The sequence below is a fragment of the Balaenoptera acutorostrata genome, chromosome 4, assembly GCF_949987535.1.
Source record: "Balaenoptera acutorostrata chromosome 4, mBalAcu1.1, whole genome shotgun sequence".
NCBI classification, from domain to species: domain Eukaryota; kingdom Metazoa; phylum Chordata; class Mammalia; order Artiodactyla; family Balaenopteridae; genus Balaenoptera; species Balaenoptera acutorostrata.
Window position 1 is genome coordinate 141,421,185 of NC_080067.1, and position 22,130 is coordinate 141,443,314.

General features: G+C 45.4%; 1 protein-coding gene across 1 annotated transcript in view; it reads right to left on the minus strand.

The window, feature by feature from the left end:
- Positions 1-10,096, minus strand: part of RCAN1 (regulator of calcineurin 1) — a 94,030-nt gene extending 83,934 nt beyond the window's left edge. Inside the window, exon 1 of the mRNA XM_057545410.1 lies at positions 9,689-10,096. Coding sequence (XP_057401393.1) covers positions 9,689-9,922 — 234 coding nt within the window. The 5' untranslated portion in view covers positions 9,923-10,096. The remainder of the gene's footprint in view (positions 1-9,688) is intronic.
- Positions 10,097-22,130: the final 12,034 nt, after the last annotated feature.

A 22,130-nucleotide genomic window follows, 5' to 3' on the forward strand; every position in this document is an offset into this window, starting at 1 on the left:
TTGCGGTGCGCGGGCTTCTCATTGCGGTGGCTTCTCTTGTTGCGGAGCACGGGCTCTAGGCGCACGGGCTTCAGTAGTTGTGGCACGCGGGCTCAGTAGTTGTGCCTCCCGGGCTCTAGAGCGCAGGCTCAGTAGTTGTGGCGCACGGGCTTAGTTGCTCCACGGCATGTGGGGATCTTCCCTGACCAGGGCTCGAACCCATGTCCCCTGCATTGGCAGGCGGATTCTTAACCACTGCGCCACCAGGGAAGTCCCTGAATTGTTTAATTACTAACTACATATATAATTGATCACCCAAACTTAAGAGTGAAGGAGGGGACTACTAGTAACCTTCCCGGGACAACAGGCATGAACCAGATGGACAAACTGGGACATACTGTCACCGTATCAATAAGAAATAGCTGTCGGGCGATTGGGAAAAGTTCCCAATAATGGAAAAACTTAAAAAAAAAAAAAAGTTTCACTCAATTGTTCTGGCTTTGTGAGGTCATATATTTGGCAAACCCTCAAATGGCAACTGGACAGAATCGGCACTGGCGTCAGTTAGATCATCTCTGACACAGGTTCCTCTCGGATCGGTGAAATTTCCAAGACCAATTGCAGACACAAGTGTAAGTGACTGGAATTTACCTCCTCTCTCCCACAAACCAGCAGACAGGCCTCCCACGGACCAGTGCAGGATAAGGCACGAGAGTGGGGATGGAGGAAACCAGAATGTCACCCCCCAAATATGCCTCTCTGACATAAAAGGTATTTGGAGCTGAATGCAATTATGAAGCACATATGCAAGAAAGCTCTATCTTGTCCCTCTTTTCTGCTTATAGGTGGGATATAAATGCCCCTTTTAATGGAGATGACTCCAGACTCTTACAGAGGAATCTGCAAACGCACCCATCAGTTTCCTCCCACGTATTTACTTCCCCGCAGTGTGCTGCCACGTGGAAGCCTGAAACTGCTTTCCTCCCTCCTGCCATTTCTCTATCAATTTATTCTTTGCTGAAGAGGCTACGTAAGCCAAGTTCTAAGCCTCCATGTCACGATGAGGGTTCTCCCACCTGACATGTGCTGCACGCATTCATGACTTCTGTTTTTCTCCTGTGATCCATCTTTTTGTTAAAGAGCCACAGCTGAAAACCTAGAATGGACAGAGGTAAAGTTCTGTCTCCCCTGCAGGTAGAAGGCTGGGAAGCTGGATGGAAGAGAACTAGAGTCACACTAGGAAAAATTCTCTTCTTGAGTCATTTCCTATTGGGAAAGGTCTGTAGGGGAGCAAGCGCTCCACTGATAGAAGAGCTGGAAGTGACCTCACTGAGATGACCCAGCTCAACCCGGTCACTTCACAGATGAAGCAACTGAGGTCTGGGTGAATATCTTGCCCAAGGACGTGTGGTTTGTTATGGATCTGTTAAGCTCTTTGGCTATATTTACATAACACACACAATTTAAAAAGTGTGTGTCCTCCCTGCTGGCCTGTGAGCCTCACAAAGGGATAGACGGTGTCTGTCATTCACCAAGGGCTGCGGCCCCCTCACCCTGACCTCACCATGACTGTGGGGGAGGGGTTACTGTCCTCCTTCTGCGACAGGGGAGACCAAGCCTGGGGAGGTTGACTGACTCACCTGGGGTCCCACAGCTGGCCTTGCAACCAGCACAGTGCTCAGAACACAGGAGGCCCTCAGAAATACTTGTTGAATGAATGAATGAATGAATGAGTGAAGTGATGGAGCTAGGATTCAAATCCAGGTCTGCCTGACTCCAGTACCCAGGCACTGCCTTCTGCTTGAATACGAGAATATCATCAGGGCTGCCACTGATGTACAAAAAGCACTCAAATAGATCTGTTAAATATAAATAAATGGCTTAGAGAATAATAGAGTTATAACTCATATGAACCTCAGTTTCCTGTGGATAAAAGCACTTTCTTCATAGAGATATCCTAGGGTTTAAATAAGATGTGAAAGATATGAAAAATTCATGTGCATTACTGCATACAAGATGATTTCAGCACAGGTTTTGTAGTTGGTTAAAACCAGGTTTGAATCATAGGGCCAGCACTTACTGGCTATGTGATCTGGGACAGGTTACTTGGCCTCCTCTGGCCTCAGTTTCCATGTCCACAGAATGGGAATAACAGTACCTATTTCATAGAGTTCTTATAAAAAGATGAAATGATATATATTACACATAAAGCACTTCACATTAATGAATAGAAACTATTTTATTATCTGTAAAGTAAAGCAGAAAAATTAACAAAAATTATAAAGGTAATAAAGTAAAACAAGCTATTGTTATGTCGCATGAAAAAAATCCAAAATTAGCTTTCTGAATCAAATAACATTTTTGTCTTTTAATTCTGAATTCAGGCCAACCTGAAACACCTCTTCCTATGGTGTTAATTATGATTACACGTGGGAATTTCACATTGCACCTGCTGAAATTAGTAATGAAAGGAAAAGTACTGAACCTTCTCAACATAAAAAAGGTTTAGTGTCCTGAGCTCTTGGTTCAGAAGTGTAGTGGCTGACAGCTTTTGCTATGAACCTAGCTATAAACCTATCAATGAGGTATTTTATGTTAAGTAGTAGAGTCTAAAACTGTATTCTTTATAGAGCTGAAGCTTAAAAAATCAGATGAGAAAACACCTTCATAAACATTTCTGAACATTAACTGCTCCAAGATGGAGCAGTCAAAAAAGTTTGTCAAGGAAGAAAATGTACTAAACTTGTCAAAAAGTTTACAAGGAAGAAAATGTACTAATAAATAGCAACTGTGGTCAGCAGCCTGTTAAGATTGGCTCAGCGATCTCCACTTACCAGGACTCACGCCCTGGTGTAAGCCCCCCACCCCGCTGAGTGGGAGCTGCACTTACTGACTCACTTCTAATGAAGAGAATCCAGTAAAAGTGGTGGGATATCACTCTGAGATTATTAGGTCACAAGAAGACTGTGAATTGCATTCCATCTTGCATGCCCTTTCTCCCTTGCTCTGAGGGAAGCCAGTAGCCAGGTTGTAAGCTGCCTTACAAAGAGGCCTGTGTGGCTATGAATTGAGGGGGGCATCTAGCCAAAAGCCACTGAGGAACTGGGGCTCTCAGTCCAACAACCCACCAGAAATGCAATCCTGCCAAAGACCACGTGAGTGAATCTAGGAGCAGGCGCTCCTTCAGTTGAGCCGTCAGATGAGACTGCAGCTGGTACTTTACTGCAGATGTTGAGGCAGAAGCACCAAGATAAGCCATCCCTGGATTCCTGACCCACAGAAACTGTGAGATAATAAATGTTTATTGTTTTGAACTACTAAGTCTTGAGTTAGTTTGTTACACAGCAGTAGATAATACACAACTTACATTATGTGTTTACTATGTCCTAGTCCCTGGGACAAGCATTTTATGTACATCATAAGGTGTTAGTACTACTGGCGCCTCCACTTTACAGGTAGGGAAGTGAAGGCACGGTAGGGTAAATAGCTTCCCCAGGGTCACACTGGTGTTAGCGGTAAAGGTATGCTTCAGATTCATACCCTTAACTATCATGCTGCATTGCCTCCTCACGGACACACTTCAAAGGGGAATGTGAGCATATTAAACCCAATGAAATCTTTAGAGGTTAAAAATATAAACAAAAACACTCTACACCAACTAAATCAAATAAAGGATTTCTACAGTGACTGAAATCTACATAACATGAAGCCAACCCTTTCTTCCACGTCAAAGTTTGAATTAAGGGCGTTAATATTTTCCTGATGTTCAATTTTAAAAATGCTTCTGTTCTGCCCAAGAAGGGTAGAAGAGCTATTTTTACTTCCTACGGCCATGGTATAGCCCATCACTGCTCAGAGAACAGAGCAGAGTCACTTACTGTCTCATTAACTGTCAGCGTCCCCATGTTTGGACAGTGATTCATATTTACAAAGGAAAAAATTCTGTCACAACTGAATTGTATTTCAAACGACCGGCACTCCCCCTCGGCCCTTGAAATAGGTCCTAACAATTGTGCACAGAAAATGCACACGGAGGAGGCCCTTCCCTGCTCCTACCCCCAACACACACACTGATGAGTGCACAACTGCCATCACTGTAACGGGAGTGATGCATTCACAAAACAGGGCAAACAGGCCCCTCAGTGGCATGTATGCAAAAGAGTAGACTGTGTCATCTGATGACATTTTTAGAAAGGAAAGAAGGAAAGAATAGAGCCTGAAATATAAACACTGGAATCAAACAGCCTCTGCTTTAGCTATTCTATCACAAAGCCTATTTTTTTTTTCTTTTTCTTTTTTTGGCTCCCTTATGTAATTGTCTTGAGAGTTGCTGGCAATAACGTTGAAAGCTATTGCTACTGAAGAAGAAATGCTTTGAGCAACGGATGGTGCTGAAAAGGGGACCAAACCCTTGTTGGGGAGGGAAGTGGAGAGGAGAGATCAAAAGACCCTCACGGACGTTAAAAATATATATATATACATATGTAGATAGATAGATTTATTTAAGAGTCAGAAATTCTAAAATTAGGGAAATAGTGGATAACTTCTAAAGTAAACTTCGCACATATATAATATGCAGGTTTTTGTTTTTTTTAAACTTACAACATTCTGAACTTTCCCAAATAAATGAAACCATACCATATTGGGTTTACTATCTCTCCACACTTGAGGAGGTTTAAGGGGAAATTTTACGCTTAATTTAAGTCTCAGAAACCACATGCCTGTGACACTAGGGTGAAAAGTGAAAATGGCCTAGGAAGGCGGGGATGTTACACCGTAATAGAACCCCCAACTGTTACTATCCTGCTGGAATGTCACATTTTACAACACACTGCGATGGGAACAAGCAGATACACGGCCAAGCATATACAACCACACGGGCGGAAACTATGCATCTCAGCTGTGCCACCTTGGAGCTTCAAACATTTCAATCATCAAATTACTACTGAGTGATATCTCGTCTACCGAAATACAAGCTTTGGGAGGACGAGTCCGGGATCTGACGTCTGGTGGAGAGCAAGCGGCAGCACGAGAGGACGTGTACAAAGGCCACGACGAGGCAACCCCACGTTCAGGTCGGTGTTCTTATCTCATGTGTCACCCGCCCAAAGGCTGGGCTCTCAGGCTGTCGGCCAGCCATTCTGCTTTCTGGCCACAAGGTCAAACGGCGCTTAGGAGAAGGGAGGCTCCCGACTAGGGGCCGGACTCCCATTTTGGTCTAGAGGAAATCAAGGCACAGATCTGGGCTGAAAGTGGAACCAATGATCAATTATTCAATAATCTTTTCACGATACAACAGTGACTCTGGTCAGGCTAGACCCCTTCTGGCTAGACGATGGTCCGCAACCTTGGCTCCCAATCAGAATCACCTTGGGGAGATTTCCAGGTGGTTCCCAGCCCCCGAGACTGGAATTGGTCTGCAGAGGCCTGGGCATGGGAGTTTCTCAGGGGTCTTCACTGATACAAAGAATTTAAGGACACCCCTCAACTACCTTTCATGCCTTATTAGACTATTTCATGTTTTGAAAAGCAAGTCACGCCAGTATCATAAATCTTATGTGGGCATTTGTTTTAAGAAAGGTGAGTCGCTAGCAGAGCTAGTCACAGGCAGAGCTCTGCCAATCAAATATACATTCATGTCTCAGACAACAGAAAAATGGTATTCGTTTCCATTACTCTATGAAATTATATCTACTGCCTGGAAACTAACAATATTATTTGAGAACTCTAAATTTCTGGTTAGCTTGGTGGCAACTGAATGAACCTTTATTCTAGGGAACCAATGAACCACTGCCAACAATCCAAAGCACATGTAATTACCGGTTCAAAGCACTGCTTTGCTTTCTCAGTAAAAAGAAAAAAAGGTTCACAAAAAGGACAGTAATGGAATATGCTAAGCAAATATCTGTACAACAAAAAATAATCTTATTTTAATAAAAGTTTTCATTCATTTGTAATGGTGTGAATCTCTCTAATAATATTGCTTGAAATGAATGACGATACAGTTTCAGTTGTTTTTTGGATAAACATTTAATGAACATGTTAATTATAAATTATTTATAATAATTTGATGATCCAGCTAACAAAAACAAATTTTACATATCAGATTCAACTGTTATAGTTAGAAAACGGGCTTCCAATATAAACTCCCGAATGAACTGGCAGTTCAGGTCAATTTCTTTCTTTACTTTAAAATTAAGGTTAGAGACTGATATGAACACACGTAAAGAACACTGACGTAGCCTTTTTCCTTCACACCATCTGCCACCATCTGGATGTTTGTGTTTCCCCCAAGTTCATATATTGATGTCCTCACCCCCAAAGGTGATGGTATTAGCTGTTGGGAGGTGATTAGGGCCCATGAGGATGAAGCCCTCACGATGGGATTAGTGCACTTATAAAAGAGACCCCACAGAGCTCTCTCATCCCTTCCACCATGGCAGGACACAGCGAGAAGTCTGCAACCCAGAAGAGGGCCCTCACCCAGCCATGCTGGCCACCAGAACTGTGAGAAATAAATTTCTATTGTTTATAAGCCACCCAATCTGGGGCATTTTGTTACAGTAGCCCTAACAGGTTAAGACACCATCACTCACCCAGATGATCCTCCAACAGACTGGTTAAAGACAGGGTATGGCCACACCACCAGCACACGGACTTCTGTTGGCAATGCAGTCAATGGTCCGCCTACTCAAGGGTCAGATACCACTGACCTGAAGTAGAATCATGTTTTCATTACACCACCCAAAGGGGACACTCCAGCTTTAATAAGAATGGTCTTCAAAATAATAAGGCCGTCAGACTGAAATCTCAGAAGCCACATCTTCCCACCTGGAGGAGTGGTTTTAGCTAAATGAGAAATTTATCTTTCTACTGGAAGGCTTACCAACGGTCTCTGCAGGACCCTGCAGATGGGCAACCAAGGCACAGAGCTCCCCCTGCCCGCATTCTGAGGCTCCTGACCCCCGAATGGAGAGGACAGGCACTGTCTCCCACGTCTCCACCCTAGTCCAGACACCTTCACAGCTCCCCTGACAGCCAAAGTCAAGAGCCTCCTAAGGGGCCTCTTTGCTTCCTCTCCTGCCCACCCAACCTCCTTCCCCAAAAGACATTCTCCACCTAGCTTTGCAATTAGAACAGGATCCGAATCCCTCCCAGGGCCTCCAGGCTCCCGTGGAACTGTTCCCCGGCTGCGCCAACCTCGGCCACCACCACTGCCCTCACTGGGCCCTCTGCACACACTCGTTCATCCCTGCACTGGAACTTCTGTATTCGCTATTCCCTCTGCCAGGACGCCGGCCACACAAAATCTACATGAGGAGCTTCTTCCTGCCAGCCAAGTCCAAGCCGTGCCGAGTGGCCTTCTGGGGCCACTCAGTCTAAAGTGGCCGCATGCTGACCCTCTCCGCACGTCCTCTTTACCTGCACTGATCCCAGAGCCATTCTCTGCTCTCTCCACCCTTCTCTGGGCCCTGGAAGGCTGACCCCACCTACGGACTGCATTGGTTGGAACTCCCTGGCCTCCTGGCTGCCAGCTGGGCTCTGCCAATGAGATCAGAAAGCTGGGGCAAGCTGCGGTATTTCTTACCTGCAACTCGCGGCTTCAGCATCTCAATTCCATCCCTCCACGTCTGTAGCTCCTGCCAGGAGGCTACTCTCCTAGGGTTCCAGCAATACGACTTCCTCCCAACACTCCCTCTGACTCCCTCAGTCCTGCCCCAATTAACCAGTTCTTCATCATAACCTCTTGAACCACCATAGGGTCCCTGTTAGGCCCTGACTGATACTACCCAGTCCCTCTCCTCTCCTTGGTCACTCCCGATCACATCATCCTGGGTATGTTCTGCATTGCACTGACCACCATCTGAAATCACCCTGTTCACTTACTTTTTTTGACTGTCTATCTCTTCCTCAACCGCTAGTACATAGGCAGGAAGCTCACTGTGTTCACCACTCTATCCACTGGGCCTAAAACAGTACCTGGAACATAGTAAGCATTTGATAAACAGCAGAAGAATAAATGAATGAGTGAATGAATGAATGAATGCTAGCCCATTGCCTCTGCTCAAAACAGCACCTTGTGAGTAAGCCTCTTCCTGATCATTTTATGTAAAACAGCAATCCTCCCCTCCCCCCCATCTTCCAAGGCCAACTTTTTCCTATAGCACCAACACCTCTTGACAAATTTGATATGTATTTGTTTACTGTCTGTTTCCCCCAACAAAAATGCCAGCCCTGAAAGCAGGAATGCTATTTTATTCACTGCTGTGCCCTCAGAGCCTAGAACAGTGCCTGGCTCACAGCAGAATCTCAACACACATTTGTTAAAATGAAGAGCTACCAAATGGGGCAACATTTCAGACAAAGCAATTTCAGGATGGTCCCCAACACTGGCAAGACCGTAAAACTATGAATTGCTAGGCAAACAAGCAGCATCTTACATGATCTGATCTTGTTCCTTTAGCATGAGAGCCTAGGACCCTTAAGAAAGAGACCTTGATATGCTGTTAGACCTTAGCCTCAAGAAGAGAAAAGGTTGGAGAGTAAAAAGAGTGAGACCCTGTATTTGTGCCAAGAGTTCCTTTAGAAAGCACGCACGAAACCTTATCTGAGCACACAGCCACTGTAAATCCTGAGAGTAGATGAGCCTATACATTATAAATAAATGGGTCTTAAGCACACCATTCTCTGTTCCACAGTGGTGTTCCTCTTGGCAGCCGCCTTGACTACAGTTCATTGACAGTAAATGCAGACGCAGAGCCAAGCACTGAAAGCAGCACTTTCTTTGACAGCTGCTCTCCTAATGGGGCATCTCTCTCAAAGACAGGCTTTATTCTGCAACGCCTACGTTGTCCAAATTTTATTCTGCACACTAATTGCAGATTCCAAACAAATGCCTCCTCCCCACCACCCCTGGTTACTCATACCTGCTCCCCTCACCCTCCAACGTGTCCAAACCCTGGGGATTTGGAGGAAAAAAAAAAAAAATCCAACTCTCCCTGTACTGAGTGTCTCCTGTCACCCCTTCAGGGAGCAAGATCCAGACTAAATACCCTAAAGGCCTAGAAAATGGGCCCCTTCCCCCCAACACCATTCCACCAAAACTGGCCAAGCGCAGGATAATGAGCAACCGCGGATCCTCACCCAAACATTGGCTTTCCTTCCAGGCGTGCAGATTGAGAATGCCGAGACGCCGTCCTGTTTGTAACAGTGAGTCACGTCGCCGCTCAACGTCTGTTTCCTCCTCCCCATGAATGAGGCGACCCCCTCCTCAAAGGAGTAAGTGCCCGGCACGGTCCAAGCCCCAAGGTGACGATACAAGCTCCCCGGCCGCTCGGGGAGCTAATTCATCCTCCGATTGTCTCCTACTACGTCGCCCCCCTCCCCACCCGAGTTAACACCCGGAGTCAGGAGCGGCACTAGGAGGAGGTTACCGGCCCAGGTGAAAGACTAGCCCCTGGGCGCACAGCGCGCGGCCCAGCAGGTACTCGGGACCCGGGACCTCGGGGAGCGCGCCCCCACCCCAGCCGGAACAGAGGGAACCGCGGCAGGGCGGCCGGGGACGTCGCCGTGTCCCTGAGAGTGGCCTCCCGCCCCGCCGAGGGCCCGGCTGGAGAGGCTGCCCCGGGCCGGCCCGGACCTCGGCGCTGCCTTCTCCCGGCAACAAGTGTCCGCCCTCCGCCCGACGGCCGCCCCGCCCGGCCCTCACCCGGCACAGGCCGTCCACGAACACGCGCGGGTCCAGGTGGCAGGCGATGGTGGCGCTGGGCAGGTCCTGCAGGTCCACCTCCTCCATCTCGCAGTCGATGAAGCTCCAGTCGCCGCCGCCCTCGTCTGCCTCGGCAGCCCCCGAGAACGGCGCGAAGGGCCTCAGCGTCATCCCGGGCCGCGCTCGCGCCTCGGCCGCCGCCCCGAGCCGGGGCCCGGCCAAGCCGTCCTCCATCCCCGCGGCCGTGCGCCCCCGCCGGCTGTGCCGGGCTCGCGCGGGATCCTCGCGCTCTCCCGTCCGCCGCTCGGGCGGTTAATCTCCTCGGGCTTGCGTCGCAGCGGGCTGCGGTCACCACGGCTCCCGGAGACGCGGCCTCGGAGTGCCGGCCCCGCCCGCCGCCGTTCCGCTCCGCGCCCGGCCCGCCCGGCAACGAGGGCGGAGCTCCGGCGGATTTAGCCGTGGGCCCTTTAAGGCCGGCCCACGTGGGTCATATTCCCCCGCCGTCCGGGAGAGAAAGCGAATAGAGGATCGGGATTCTTCTCACGTGATCCTCATTCTGCCGCCCTCAGCCTGAAGCCTCAGAGCGGCCATGTTGGTTAGGGGCAAAGGTCTCTTTAGCCAGTTCCGCTTTTCTGACATCCGATGCCAGCTGAAGGCGCCAGGCAGTGTCTTGGGCGCAGGGTTAATAGCTGGAGAGGCAGCGCTTCTGTGGTTCCCATGGGTGACGTTTTTGAGGCACATAGGCCAACTTTGGGGGATTTAAACGAGATATGGTCCTGGCTATGGCCTTTGGCAAGTGGTTAGATTCTTACCGTATATTGTCAGATATAGCCGCAATATGGAATTGAACTAGACCGTGATTAACAATAGCTTACTTTTTTAATTTATTTTTTTAAATTAATTTTTATTGGAGTATAGTTGCTTTACAATGTTGTGTTCGTTTCTGCTGTATAGCAAAGTGAATCAGTTATATGTATACATATATCCATTCTTCTGTAGATTATTTTCCAATGTAGGTCATTACGGAGTATTGAGTAAAGTTCCCTGTGCTATACAGTAGGTTTTCATTAGTTATCTATTTTATATATAGTAGTGTATATATGTCAATCCCAGTCTCCCAATTCATCCCACCCCCCTGCGACAATACCTTACTTTTAGATTTTAGCTTATTAGTCATTATATCATTGTTCAAAATTTATATAATCAGAAATACTTTTTTTGAGTTACTACTATGTACTGTGTACAATATGAGCTAACAAAAGAAGTAAAACCTTGGTCCTCTCCTTTGGGGAGTTTATAGATAGAAAACGGAGGTCCTCAAATAAGTGTCTCTCTCTCTCTCCCTCTCCTCCTCCCACCTTTCCTGCAAAATAGAATTCCTTCACTGTGAAGGGCAATGTGGTTCAGTGAAAATCTGAGTCTAAATTTCAGCTTTGCTGTTAATTACTTGGGCAAGTAAGCTGAATCTCAGTTTCCTCATCTGAAAAATTAGGTCATATATGGTAAGAATACAGTAAGGGCCCAATAAATGGCAGTACTGTTTATGTGTAGGTGTCTTTGGAAGATGTGAAATTAGACCTGTATTTTCTCCTAAAGTAGGCCTCTAGTTAGGCACTGTAGTGATTATAATAAAAAGTTTATCCAACTAACAGCTGAGATTTACTCAGAACCCGCCGTGTGCAGTGGTTGCTATTCTGACAATCTCAGTGCAGTTCATGCACTTCAGGAGTTTAAATCCAAGGCAAGTAGTGGTATGCATGCAGAGATAACTCGTGAAAGAGAATGTGCTACGAGGATCTTGAGAAATTGGAACCATCACATGTTGCTGGTGAGAATGTAAAACTGTGCAGCCACTTCAGAAAAACAGTTTGGCCATTCCTCAAAAAGTTAAACATAGAGAGCTGTCGCATGGCCCAGCAATTCCTCTCCTGGGTATCTACCCAAGAGAAATGAAAGCATATGTCCACAACAAAAGTCTGTGTAGGAAGGTTCGTAGCCCCATTATTCACAGTAGCCAAAAAAGTAGAAATAACCCAAAAGTTCATCAACTGATGAATGGGTAAACCAGATATAGATCCATACAATGGAATATTATTCAACCATAAAAGGAATGAAGTACTGATACATGCTACAACATGAACGAATGCTGAAAATGATGGTAAGTGAAAGAAGCCAGTCACAAAAGGCCACCTATTGTATGTTTCCATGAATATGAAATGTCCAGAGTAGGTAAATTCAGAGAGACAGGAAGTAGGTAGTGGTTGCCAGGGACTGGGGGAATAAAGAAGGGGGAGTGAGAAATGGGATATTTCCTGCCATATCAGTAAACAAAGGATGGCACAGTCATCAGCGATTGCAGCCCTCCAACGTGAGCTGGTAAACCCTGAGGAAACTCAGCAAGGAAAGAATACCTGCCATCTGACAGCCATCAGACTGCAGCCACTCCCTACGGTGAGCCCTGATGAAACTCCGGATGTGAAAACAGAGGATACTGGCCCCCAGATAGGATGAGGTGCATGTCAAAGGAAAGATTTCAGTGAGCCCAGACTCTTGCATCTTCCCATACATAGAAAAGCACTAAATTCCTTAACTTGGATTGTGGTGATGTGTGTACAACTCCATGAATATACTACCCGTCACTGAATTGCACTTTAAAGGAGGAATTTTATGGTATGTGAACTGCATCTCAATAAAGCTGGTATTTACGGAAAAGAGAATGTAATAAAGGCCATCAGGAGTTAGATGAAGTGTGGCAGAGTGGGTGACATCACAGAATATAAAACTCTCTGAAAGCTCAGCCAGACATTCTGAAAAAGCTTAACAAAGGGGACGAGGCACCACTTTTGAAAAGTAACACCCAGCCAAGCCATGGCCGGGTTGGTCTGTGCTGTCATCACCCTGAGGACAGCAAGCTCTTTCAACCCCGGCTTTCCCTAGACCACGGACGCAAGCGGACTGGGCCTGGTGGACAAAAAGTACAGAGGAAAGAAACTGAGCTAAGAGAGGAAAGAGCAAGTTCCACTTCAGGCAAGTGACGAAGGCAAAGTTACCTGTAATTGGCTTTGGAATGCTGTGAGTCATCACTAAGACACAAAATGTGCACACATTCCTTCAGTGACTTCGGAGTCCCACTTTTCTCTCTCTCCTCTCCCTCCGCAGGCAGCAAAGTAAAGAGGGTATCATTGTGTAGTTGTTTGTATGTCTCCAGTAATAACATCAACTTTATTTGGGTGGTTCTTAAATAGTTAATGGGGGTACACCTAAACTAGCTCACCTCTTTCTCACAAACAGTTAATATTACTCCAGATTCTTAGAACTGAGGCTCCAAGAAATGGAGTGACCTCCCCATAAGCAAACACACAGCCAATGGCGAAGCAGGACCCCAGCTTTCTTCCTCTCATCCCAGCACTGCCTCCACCCTTTGGGAGTATAGGAAACAGAAAAGGGGAAGGAACCAAAGCAAAATGGTGGAGGAGAGGGAAAATGAAGCAGAGACAAAGAAGGGGAAAGGGAGAGGGAAGGGGATTGAGAGCAGAAAGTAAGAGGTGCAGGCAGTTCAGTGATGATGCCACAGGAAGAGCCGGCCAGGCAGGGCCCACCCTCTTGCATGCAGGGCCAGTGCTGGGTGGGCTGTTTGAGACAGAGAGAGCTCTCAAAATATCAGAGCGAAATGATGGAAGCTCTTGTCTACTGAAAAAATAATGCACAACCTAAAAGTTGAGAACTGTGTTTTATTCGGTGGACATACTGAGGACTTAAGCCAAGGATTTGCTCTGAGGGACAGTTCCAAAGAGGTAAGGGAGGATCCAGGATATAAAGGAGTCTTTGCAAAAAAGACCAGGTAGTTGGAACATCAAAAGATTACTCGTAAATCAAGAAAACCAGACATGTCAAGTTAAAGAATTGATCACTTTTCTCTGTATGGGAAGATGCAAGAATCTGGGCTCAGTGTGATCATTCCTTTGATATGCACCTTAGCTATCTGGGGCCACTATACTGTGCTTTCTCATCCTGAGTCTCCTCAGGGGGCACTGTTGGGGGTGGCTGCAGCCTGATGGCTTGATGGTGGGCATCCTGTTTCTATTATGTGTTCCCTCAGGGCTCACCTTTGGGGAGGCTGTAATGTGATGGCTTGATGGCTGCAACATTCTTTGTTTACTGATAAGACAGGCAACATTTTTCCACTGACACTCTCAGTAAATAGGATTAGCATCATGCCTTTCACATCTGGGTGCCCAAGCTTCTTGCCCTACCGTAGAAGACATCTTTAGTAATAAAATGTCAGATTCTCCTTTCCATCTAGAAAATAAAATTGTATAGTAACTTCTGTCTTTAAGAAAGGCAGACGCTGTGTCTTATGCCCTCACCCACTGACTCTAACAATTAACATCAGCAATCAGTGGTCTCTCCCAAGGAGGAAAAAAAAGAAAATATGAGCTGTCAACAGCACAGGCAGAAACGAAACAAAACATGCTACTTAAGTATGAGTGTAGACATTTCTTTTTTTTCTTTTAGGTTTTTTCTTTTTGACCACACCTCTTGGCGTGTGGGGATCTTAGTTCCCCAACCAGGGATCAAACCTGCACCCCCTGCAATGGGAGCTCGAAGTCTTAACCACTGGTCCTCCAGGAAATTCCCAAGTGCAGACATTTTTAAGGATGAAATCAATTAAACTTGAGAGGGTAATCTTTTAAGAGCTATTTCACCATAACACTGATACAAAATTCCTGAAGCATCCTTTGGGAATTCTTAGCTGTCCCTCTTCTTCTAACGGTGGCAGTGGAATCTAAGATTTGTCCTTGCTTCCTGCTTTGGCCTCTAACCAGCGAGCCTTTCCTCCTCATTGGTTTGAAGGAGCAGATTTGATCCACATCTTTAGATACCCAGAAAAGAAGGGAACCCAACATGGGTAAAGAGCTGCTCTCAGTGATTCTTTTTTTTTTTTTTTTTTGAAATGGGGGAAGGGATGCACATTTCAATTAGTGTATCCTACTACCACCCCCCATTCACGTTCCTCCCCTCACACTTCCTTCGCGTCAGCCATCACAATTACAGAATGCAGAAGGCGAAGAGGTGCTGAGAAAGCCACATTTGGTTATTTCTGTTCTCAGCACCTGTCTCTTGCATCTAACGCAGCCCGGTTATGCAAACATGCCTGTGCGGAGATAAACCAGTCTATTCATTTGCCAGGTGGGAAAGTTTCACTGTAGGACACTTTCAATCTCTTCCTATTTTGTTCTGGAAATGGAAGGGGGCTGTGTGCAGGAGGCACCCGCTGAATGCTTATTAAATGAACCAAAGGCATTTCTGCACATTCCAGGAAATTATAGACATTTAAAAACTTAAGATAGAAGGCAAATAGCTGCCTTTGAGTGTTTGCTTTTACAAAGAATAAACTTTTCCAAAGACTGCTCCAAACAGTAAACCCTTTAAATAACCCAACTGAAAATTTCCATTTTATTACCTCCTGTCAAATGAATGAAAATATGTCCTATGCTGTTGCTGTTTTCATTTGTTTTAGAGAAAGGAATGTTTTTCCCTACTCAAGGTTCATTCTTAAAATCCCCTCTTAAAAATCCCTGTAATTTTAAAAATTATTGGTTATATACCTTGGATTGTACAATATATCTTTGTAGCTTATTTTATAGAGAAGAGTTTGTACCTCTCAATCCCCTAAAACTCCCTGTTGTTTTTAATGGTCTTCTGGTGCTTTTTAAATCAGAAAGCCAGAGTTATAAATTAGGTTTGGGGGGAAATATTGGAATTTGGTTACTTTGCCTTTCCAAGTTTAGAAAGAAAATTCACTGACTTTTACATTACTCTAAGTTCTCTTTCAAAATTGCTGACACTTGTGTGGCTTTTACTTGAGTTAGGATTCTTCTGGTTGCAAGTAACCAAAACCCCTGGAGCTGGTTTAAATTAAAGATGTCGGGCATCTCATGGTAGCCAAAGGCAGGAATGCAGCCAGGCCTTGGGAAGGTCCTAGAAACCAGACCTCAATGGCTGTCCAGAAGCTAGGCTGTCATTTGGAGCATCTTGAGGCCATTGGAGATGGGGGGTGGGTGCATATGCAAATGGATGTCCATTTCTGAAAGTTCGTAGCCCGTGCATTTTCAGTGAGCGCTTATGGTTCAAAATGTCTCCCTTTGTTTTGACATAAAATGATCACTCCTGTAATAGTATCACGCGATCTCCTGTATAGCTCCAGAAGCCAGGTAGATCTGGTCTAAATTCCAGTTCTGTCCTTTATTTATTATCTCTGTGGCCTTGGGAACACTTGACCTGTCGGAGTCTCCAGATGCTCTCGTATAGATAGGTGATGGAAATATAGCTTCCTTTCAGAAGTATTGCCGGGGTTAGATACCTTGTCCAGCCTCTTCCTGGCACAGAGGAGGGGCTCAGAATGGAAGGATTGGAATTATACTCGTGGTCTTCCACTTGGACCCCCTTCTCCTCTATGTTAAAGTCTTTTAACATAGGAATAACAGGTAAATCGATCTTCCCCTCTGGCCAGCTTCTAGGGAATGAAACCAGGGCAGGGGCTGGGTCTAGGGACCAGTTAGTTATTGAGATTGTTATGAGTTCTTCTTTAGACTGTGAGATGGATGGTACATTAATGATTTGTCCTACTTCACACCCAGTCTATTGACAGTCTGTCCTTGGAAGCCACCTGTGTGTGCTGGGCGAGCCTGTCCTGAGATCTAGCTGATGTCATCATTATTCGTTTTAGGGATCAGGGTAGGACATCATTGGTGCCTCTCCCAGTGCCCTTGCTCAGGGATGGTTTTAACCACTGCGATGGGTTCCTTCTTTGATTTTACCCTATAGTGTAGGAGCCACGTGTTATTTGCCTGTGACACCTAACAGTGCCTGGTGTTTTGCATAATGCTACTTGGTGCTGGAGAACTCACCAGGAGCAGGGCTAAAGTGACAACACCAAGCCAGCCGCATTCAAGCGCAAACCCACCCTGACTCTGACTCTGGGAACTCCCATTCTCACTGGAATACTAGGGATATGGTGGTACACAAAACAGACAAAAGCCCCTGCCCTCATGAAATGTACTTGGGTGATTGCTGGGGGTGGACGGGTGGGGGGCAATAAAGAAGATAAAGACAACGTGTAGTTGTTGGTTATAAATAAATATGACATGTAGATGTACATTGATAAGTACTGAGGAGCAAAAAATAAAGCAGGGAAGAGTGATTGGAAATTGTGTGTGGGGTGGGAGAGGGATGTCAGCTAGGTCAGCCAGGGAAGACCATGAGTAAAGACCTGAGGAAGGGAGAGGGTACCACGCCCACTTCTAGGAAAGAGCATTCCAGGCAGAGGAGCAAGTGCAAAGGCCTTGAGGCCGCAGCTGCTTAGCCTGTTGAAGGGATCATTTGAAGGCCAGCATGGCTGGGGTGAGTGATCAGGGCATGAGTGATGTTGAGGTCAGAGAGCTGGTAGGATCTGATCTTAAAGGGCTTTGTAGGGTGCAGTGAACACTTTAGCTTTCACCCCCATTGAGACGGGGAGCCAAAGGAAGGTTTGTACAGAAAACAACTAACATGCTCTGACTTTTTATGACTATCAGGAGGGCTCGCTCAGGAGCTATGTGCCCAGTTCTCTGCGTGGGGACAAGGGTGGAAGCTGGGGACCAGTCAGGAGGCTACTGCAGTAATCCAGGTGAGAAGTGATGGGGATTCGGATCAGGATGGAAGACCTGAAGTGGTGAGGAAGTGGTAAGAGTCTCTCTATATTTTGAAGGTCAGCCAACAGGATTTCCTTAGTGTATTCTTTTTCTATTGATGCTGCAACAAAACACCACAGATTTAGTGGTTAAAACAACACCCCCAGATGATTTTATTGTTCTGGAGGTCAGACGTCTAAAATGGGTCAGCGGAGCTGTGCTCCTGTGTACCACTCCAACCTCTGAACCCACCATCACATCTCCTGCTCTGACCTTGACCCTTTCGTCTCTCTCTTATAAGGACCCTTGTGATTACACTGTGGTGTCCACCTGGATGGTCTAGATCCTCTCCCAATTCTCCAGATTCTTACCTTAATCACATCGACAAAGTCCTGTTGCCTGAAAGGTAGCATAGTCACTGGTTCCAGGTTTTTACACGTGGGAATCTTCTGGGGGGACCGTTATTATATATGTCACACTAAGAGAAAGATGGGGGTCAAGGTTAACTGCAAGGCTTGTGATCTGTGCAGCTGCCAGGAAGAAGCTGCCTCTAACCTTGGAGAGGAGCATGTGGGGAGGGAGCATTTATCAGGAGCTCACAGAGGGGCAACTTAGCCTTGAGAGACCACTTAGACCTGAAAGGGGAGTTGTCAAGGAGGCCATTGGATAGTGCATCTGGAGTTCAGGGGAGAAGGCTGGGATCACGCATTGGGGGATGCAGCTCTAGGTGGGATTTAAAGGCATGAACCTGTCGAGAGGGATTCCCTTGGAGTGAGGTGAGGGGTGTAAGCTGAGTCAGCAGGTGCCTGGGGAGGTGGGTCAGAGAGGCTGGGAACCACTCACAGGTGGGGTGTCCTAGAAACCAAGCCAGAGAGGGCTTCACGGAGGAGAGAAAGGTCCTCTGTGTCCAATGCTGCTGAAAGGCTGGCTTTGAGGACCACTGGAAAGTGAGTTTTGGATTTCACAGTTTGGAAGTCATTACTGACCTCGGCAAGAGAAATTTTGGAGAAATAGTGGGAGGTGAATGCGCCACTGGGATAAGAAGAATTGGAGACGATGACTTGAAGTGACTGAAGAAGTTGTGCTGTAGAGGGGCACAGAGAAATGGGACAGTAGCTGGAAGAAGTGGGAGGAAGGGAAGAGTTTTGTAGGGTTTTTTTTTTTTTTTTTTGGTGTTTACAGACGGGAGAAGAAACACCAGGTTTGTACGCTGATGAGGATGACCCAGTAGAGAGGGAAAGCCTGATGACTGGGTGGGGTGGGGGGGATTTCTGGAGCCATCGCTTTGCAGATAGGAGGGGAGGGCACCTGGTACATGAGGGGAGAGGCGGGCCCCAGGTAGAAGACTGGCATCCATTCACTGTCATGGAAAGAAGGTAGCAAGTTCAGCACAGGTGCTGGTGGCTGGGTGATGGGATAGTGGGGCAGGGATAGTGACAGTTGCCTGTGGCTGTTTCGATCTCCTCAGTGACATAGGAAGCAACGCTGTCAGCTGAGGGTGAGGATGAGGAGCAGGGCATTGAGAGTTTAAGGCATGTTAAGAAAATGTGAAGAAGTCCTCCAAGAATGCAGGAGAGTGAATGGTGAATGGACTAGGAAAATGTAGGATTACATATACACACAAATGTAGTATAACATATGTAAATTACAATATGTAAATGCATGTATATAATTATAATATAATATATACATATATATTAATAGGTATAAACAAATACAATATTTATACATATGTATAATATAACACATACTACAAAATAATTATAATCAATAGTATCTAATATATATGAATTTAATATAGTATATGAATATATGTTCACCCATCATATGTGCATATAGAAATACATGCAGATAATGTATGTAATAGCACATTACTAAGCTGTGTATATTATATACAATTAAAACATTTATTTGTGAAGTTATCTGTCTCCCAGCTCTATTCAGAATACATGTGATGCTTATTATAAAACATACACAGAAATAGAACATTTTAAAGTGTAAGGAAAGAGAAATAAACACAAATTTAAATGTTTATTGTGTGTTTAAAATTTTTTTATTTTTTAATTTTTTTATTGGGGTATAGTTGTCTTACAATGTTGTGTTAGTTTCTACTGTACAGTGAAGTGAATCAGCCATGTGTATACATATATCCCCTCTTTTTTGGATTTCCTTTCCATTTAGGTCACCCCAGAGCACTATGTAGAGTTCCTTGCACTATACAGCAGGTCCTCTTTAGTTATCTGTTTTATTAGTGTTTATATGTCAATCCCAATTTCCCCATTCAACTGTGTTTTTATCTTCATCTCCTCTAGCTTGGAAGATCAATGAAGGCAAAGTCTTTATCAACAATCAAAAACATTCTGTTTTCTCAAAAATCTTCTGTTACTCTCAATTACTTTTAACAATGTCTTAGTGAGAGTGATGTGATTGAACTTGTTTCATCCTTTTGGAAAAATCATAGTGGGTATTGTGTGCTCTGCTTATTAAATCAGAATACTCATTTTTCAGTCCCATCTGCCAAATATGCGAAGGTTTATTATAAGTTATTATTATTATTGTTGAGGTGCAGTTAGTACATTTCCATGCTCCTTGATGTCAGAGAGTGGTTCCTGCAAATTAATTGGAAGTTATTTGTTTTTATATGTTTCACAAATGGGTTTTAAACCCCAGAGAATCCCTTGGAAGCTTTTTAACGGGTTAGAAAATGGAGTTTCCAAGTTTTAAAATGTGAGCTATGAGAGCTTTTTTGGATTCGCACATCATTTTTGGCAATAAAGTCACTTAATGATAGAAACCTTTCCAAACTTCTGTTTTCAAAATGTTCTCTCCCTAACACACATCCCTGACAGTGGTTACTTTCTCACTCATTGTTAGTTGTTGCCTTGACCTTGAAGGTGCAGGTTAAGTTTGTTGATTTATTTATTTAAAACTCCCGCCAAGGCTCAGACTTCATAAATCGGCTGGTGGTTGCTCATACCTGGAGTGCAGAAGTGCCAGCCCACACCCTTCTGGTCCACCTCTGCTTATTTCCTTAGAAACATCCTCATGCCATTGTGTAGCGGGCATCTTTGTCCATTTTCATGAGGATTCGTTTAGTTAAAAACTAGATGAGATAATCTGCAAATTCTCTTAAGGGGAATTTGGGATCTTCAATAACAGCAAAATTCTGGAACAAGGAAGGTGTGAGGAGTGGCATCAACCCATGCCACCTGGAGCCCCAGATGTCCCATCGGGGTGCCTGGTGCACCCCTGTGACACCTGCCAGTCTGGCTCCTGCAGTGAGAGCGAGCGCCTGGGTCAACCCCCATAGCAGATCGACAGACCATAATTTTCTTTCTTTCTTCCTTCCTTCCTTCCCTTCTCTTTTCCTTCCTTCCCTTCTCTTTTCCTTCCTTCCTTCCTTCCCTTCTCTTTTCCTTCTTTCCTTCATTCCTTCCCTCCCCTTCCCTTCTCTTTTCCTTCCTTCCTTCCTTCCCTTCTCTTTTCCTTCTTTCCTTCATTCCTTCCCTCCCCTTCCCTTCTCTTTTCCTTCCTTCCTTCCCTTCTCTTTTCCTTCTTTCCTTCATTCCTTCCTTCCTTCCCTTCTCTTTTCCTTCTTTCCTTCATTCCTTCCCTCCCCTTCCCTTCTCTTTTCCTTCCTTCCTTCCTTCCTTCCTTTTTCCTTCCTTCCTTCCTTCCCTTCTCTTCTCTTTTCCTTCCTTCCTTCCTTTTTCCTTCCTTCCTTCCTTCCTTTTTCCTTCCTTCCTTCTCTTCTCTTTTCCTTCCTTCCTTCCTTCCTTCTTTCCTTCCTCTCTTTCCTTCTTCATAGAAACCAATAAAACGGAAGTCCTAATATTCTTCACGCACCCCAGTGAGTGCCTTGAACCAGTAGGGCAAATAAACAGAAATGGACAAGACTCACCAAGGACAGCTCCCTCCACCTGGACTCTCTCTCTTTGACCCAGGATTGTGACTTTTGACCATGGGGCTTACTGGGCTTTACTGAGTTCTGCCCCCTTCACCCTCCCAGCTCATCACTGGGGTCAGAAACACAGGCTAGTATCCAAAGAACACTTCAAATTCAAAAGGCCAAAATAGAAGTCCTCACCTTTCTCAACGAACCTGCTTATCCTACCCTACTCTCTTTTAATTTGTACCCTGCAGTCTGCCCGGCCACCAGGGAAGAAACCAGGAATTCCGCAGACTGCTTGCTCTGCCTTACACACACACACACACACACACACACACACCCAACTGACCTGTCCCCCACTCCAGACCACCAATCACCAAGTCCTGTCCACTCTTCTGCTGAATCGTCATGCCACATGATTAAAGTATTATTAACTTTAGTTAATAATAATGTATCAATATTGACTCATCAATAGTAACAAATGTACCCCACCAGCACAAGATGTTAGCAAGAGGGGAAACTGTGCTGTTGGAGGGGGTGGGGTGATGAAGTGATAAAAGGGAACTGTCTGTAGTTTCCGCTCAACTTTTCTGTAAACCTAAAACTCATCTGAAAAAATATCAATTAAAAAAATGCCTAATAATATGGCCACAAAACACCTGATTTAAAGCAAGAAAGCCAAGTAAACTTGACAGAACACAAGTTGCAAATTGTACCTCTCTGGGATAATATTGGAGAACATACGTCAAAGGAATGATTCGGTTTTAGAGTAGCTAATGGTGAGGGGGTTTCTCCCTCCTTAAACAGTGGGAGAACAAATTCCTCTGTCTATGGGGGCCGCTCTTAGCAAGTTGCAGGGTAAGGGAGGGGCAGCAAGCCG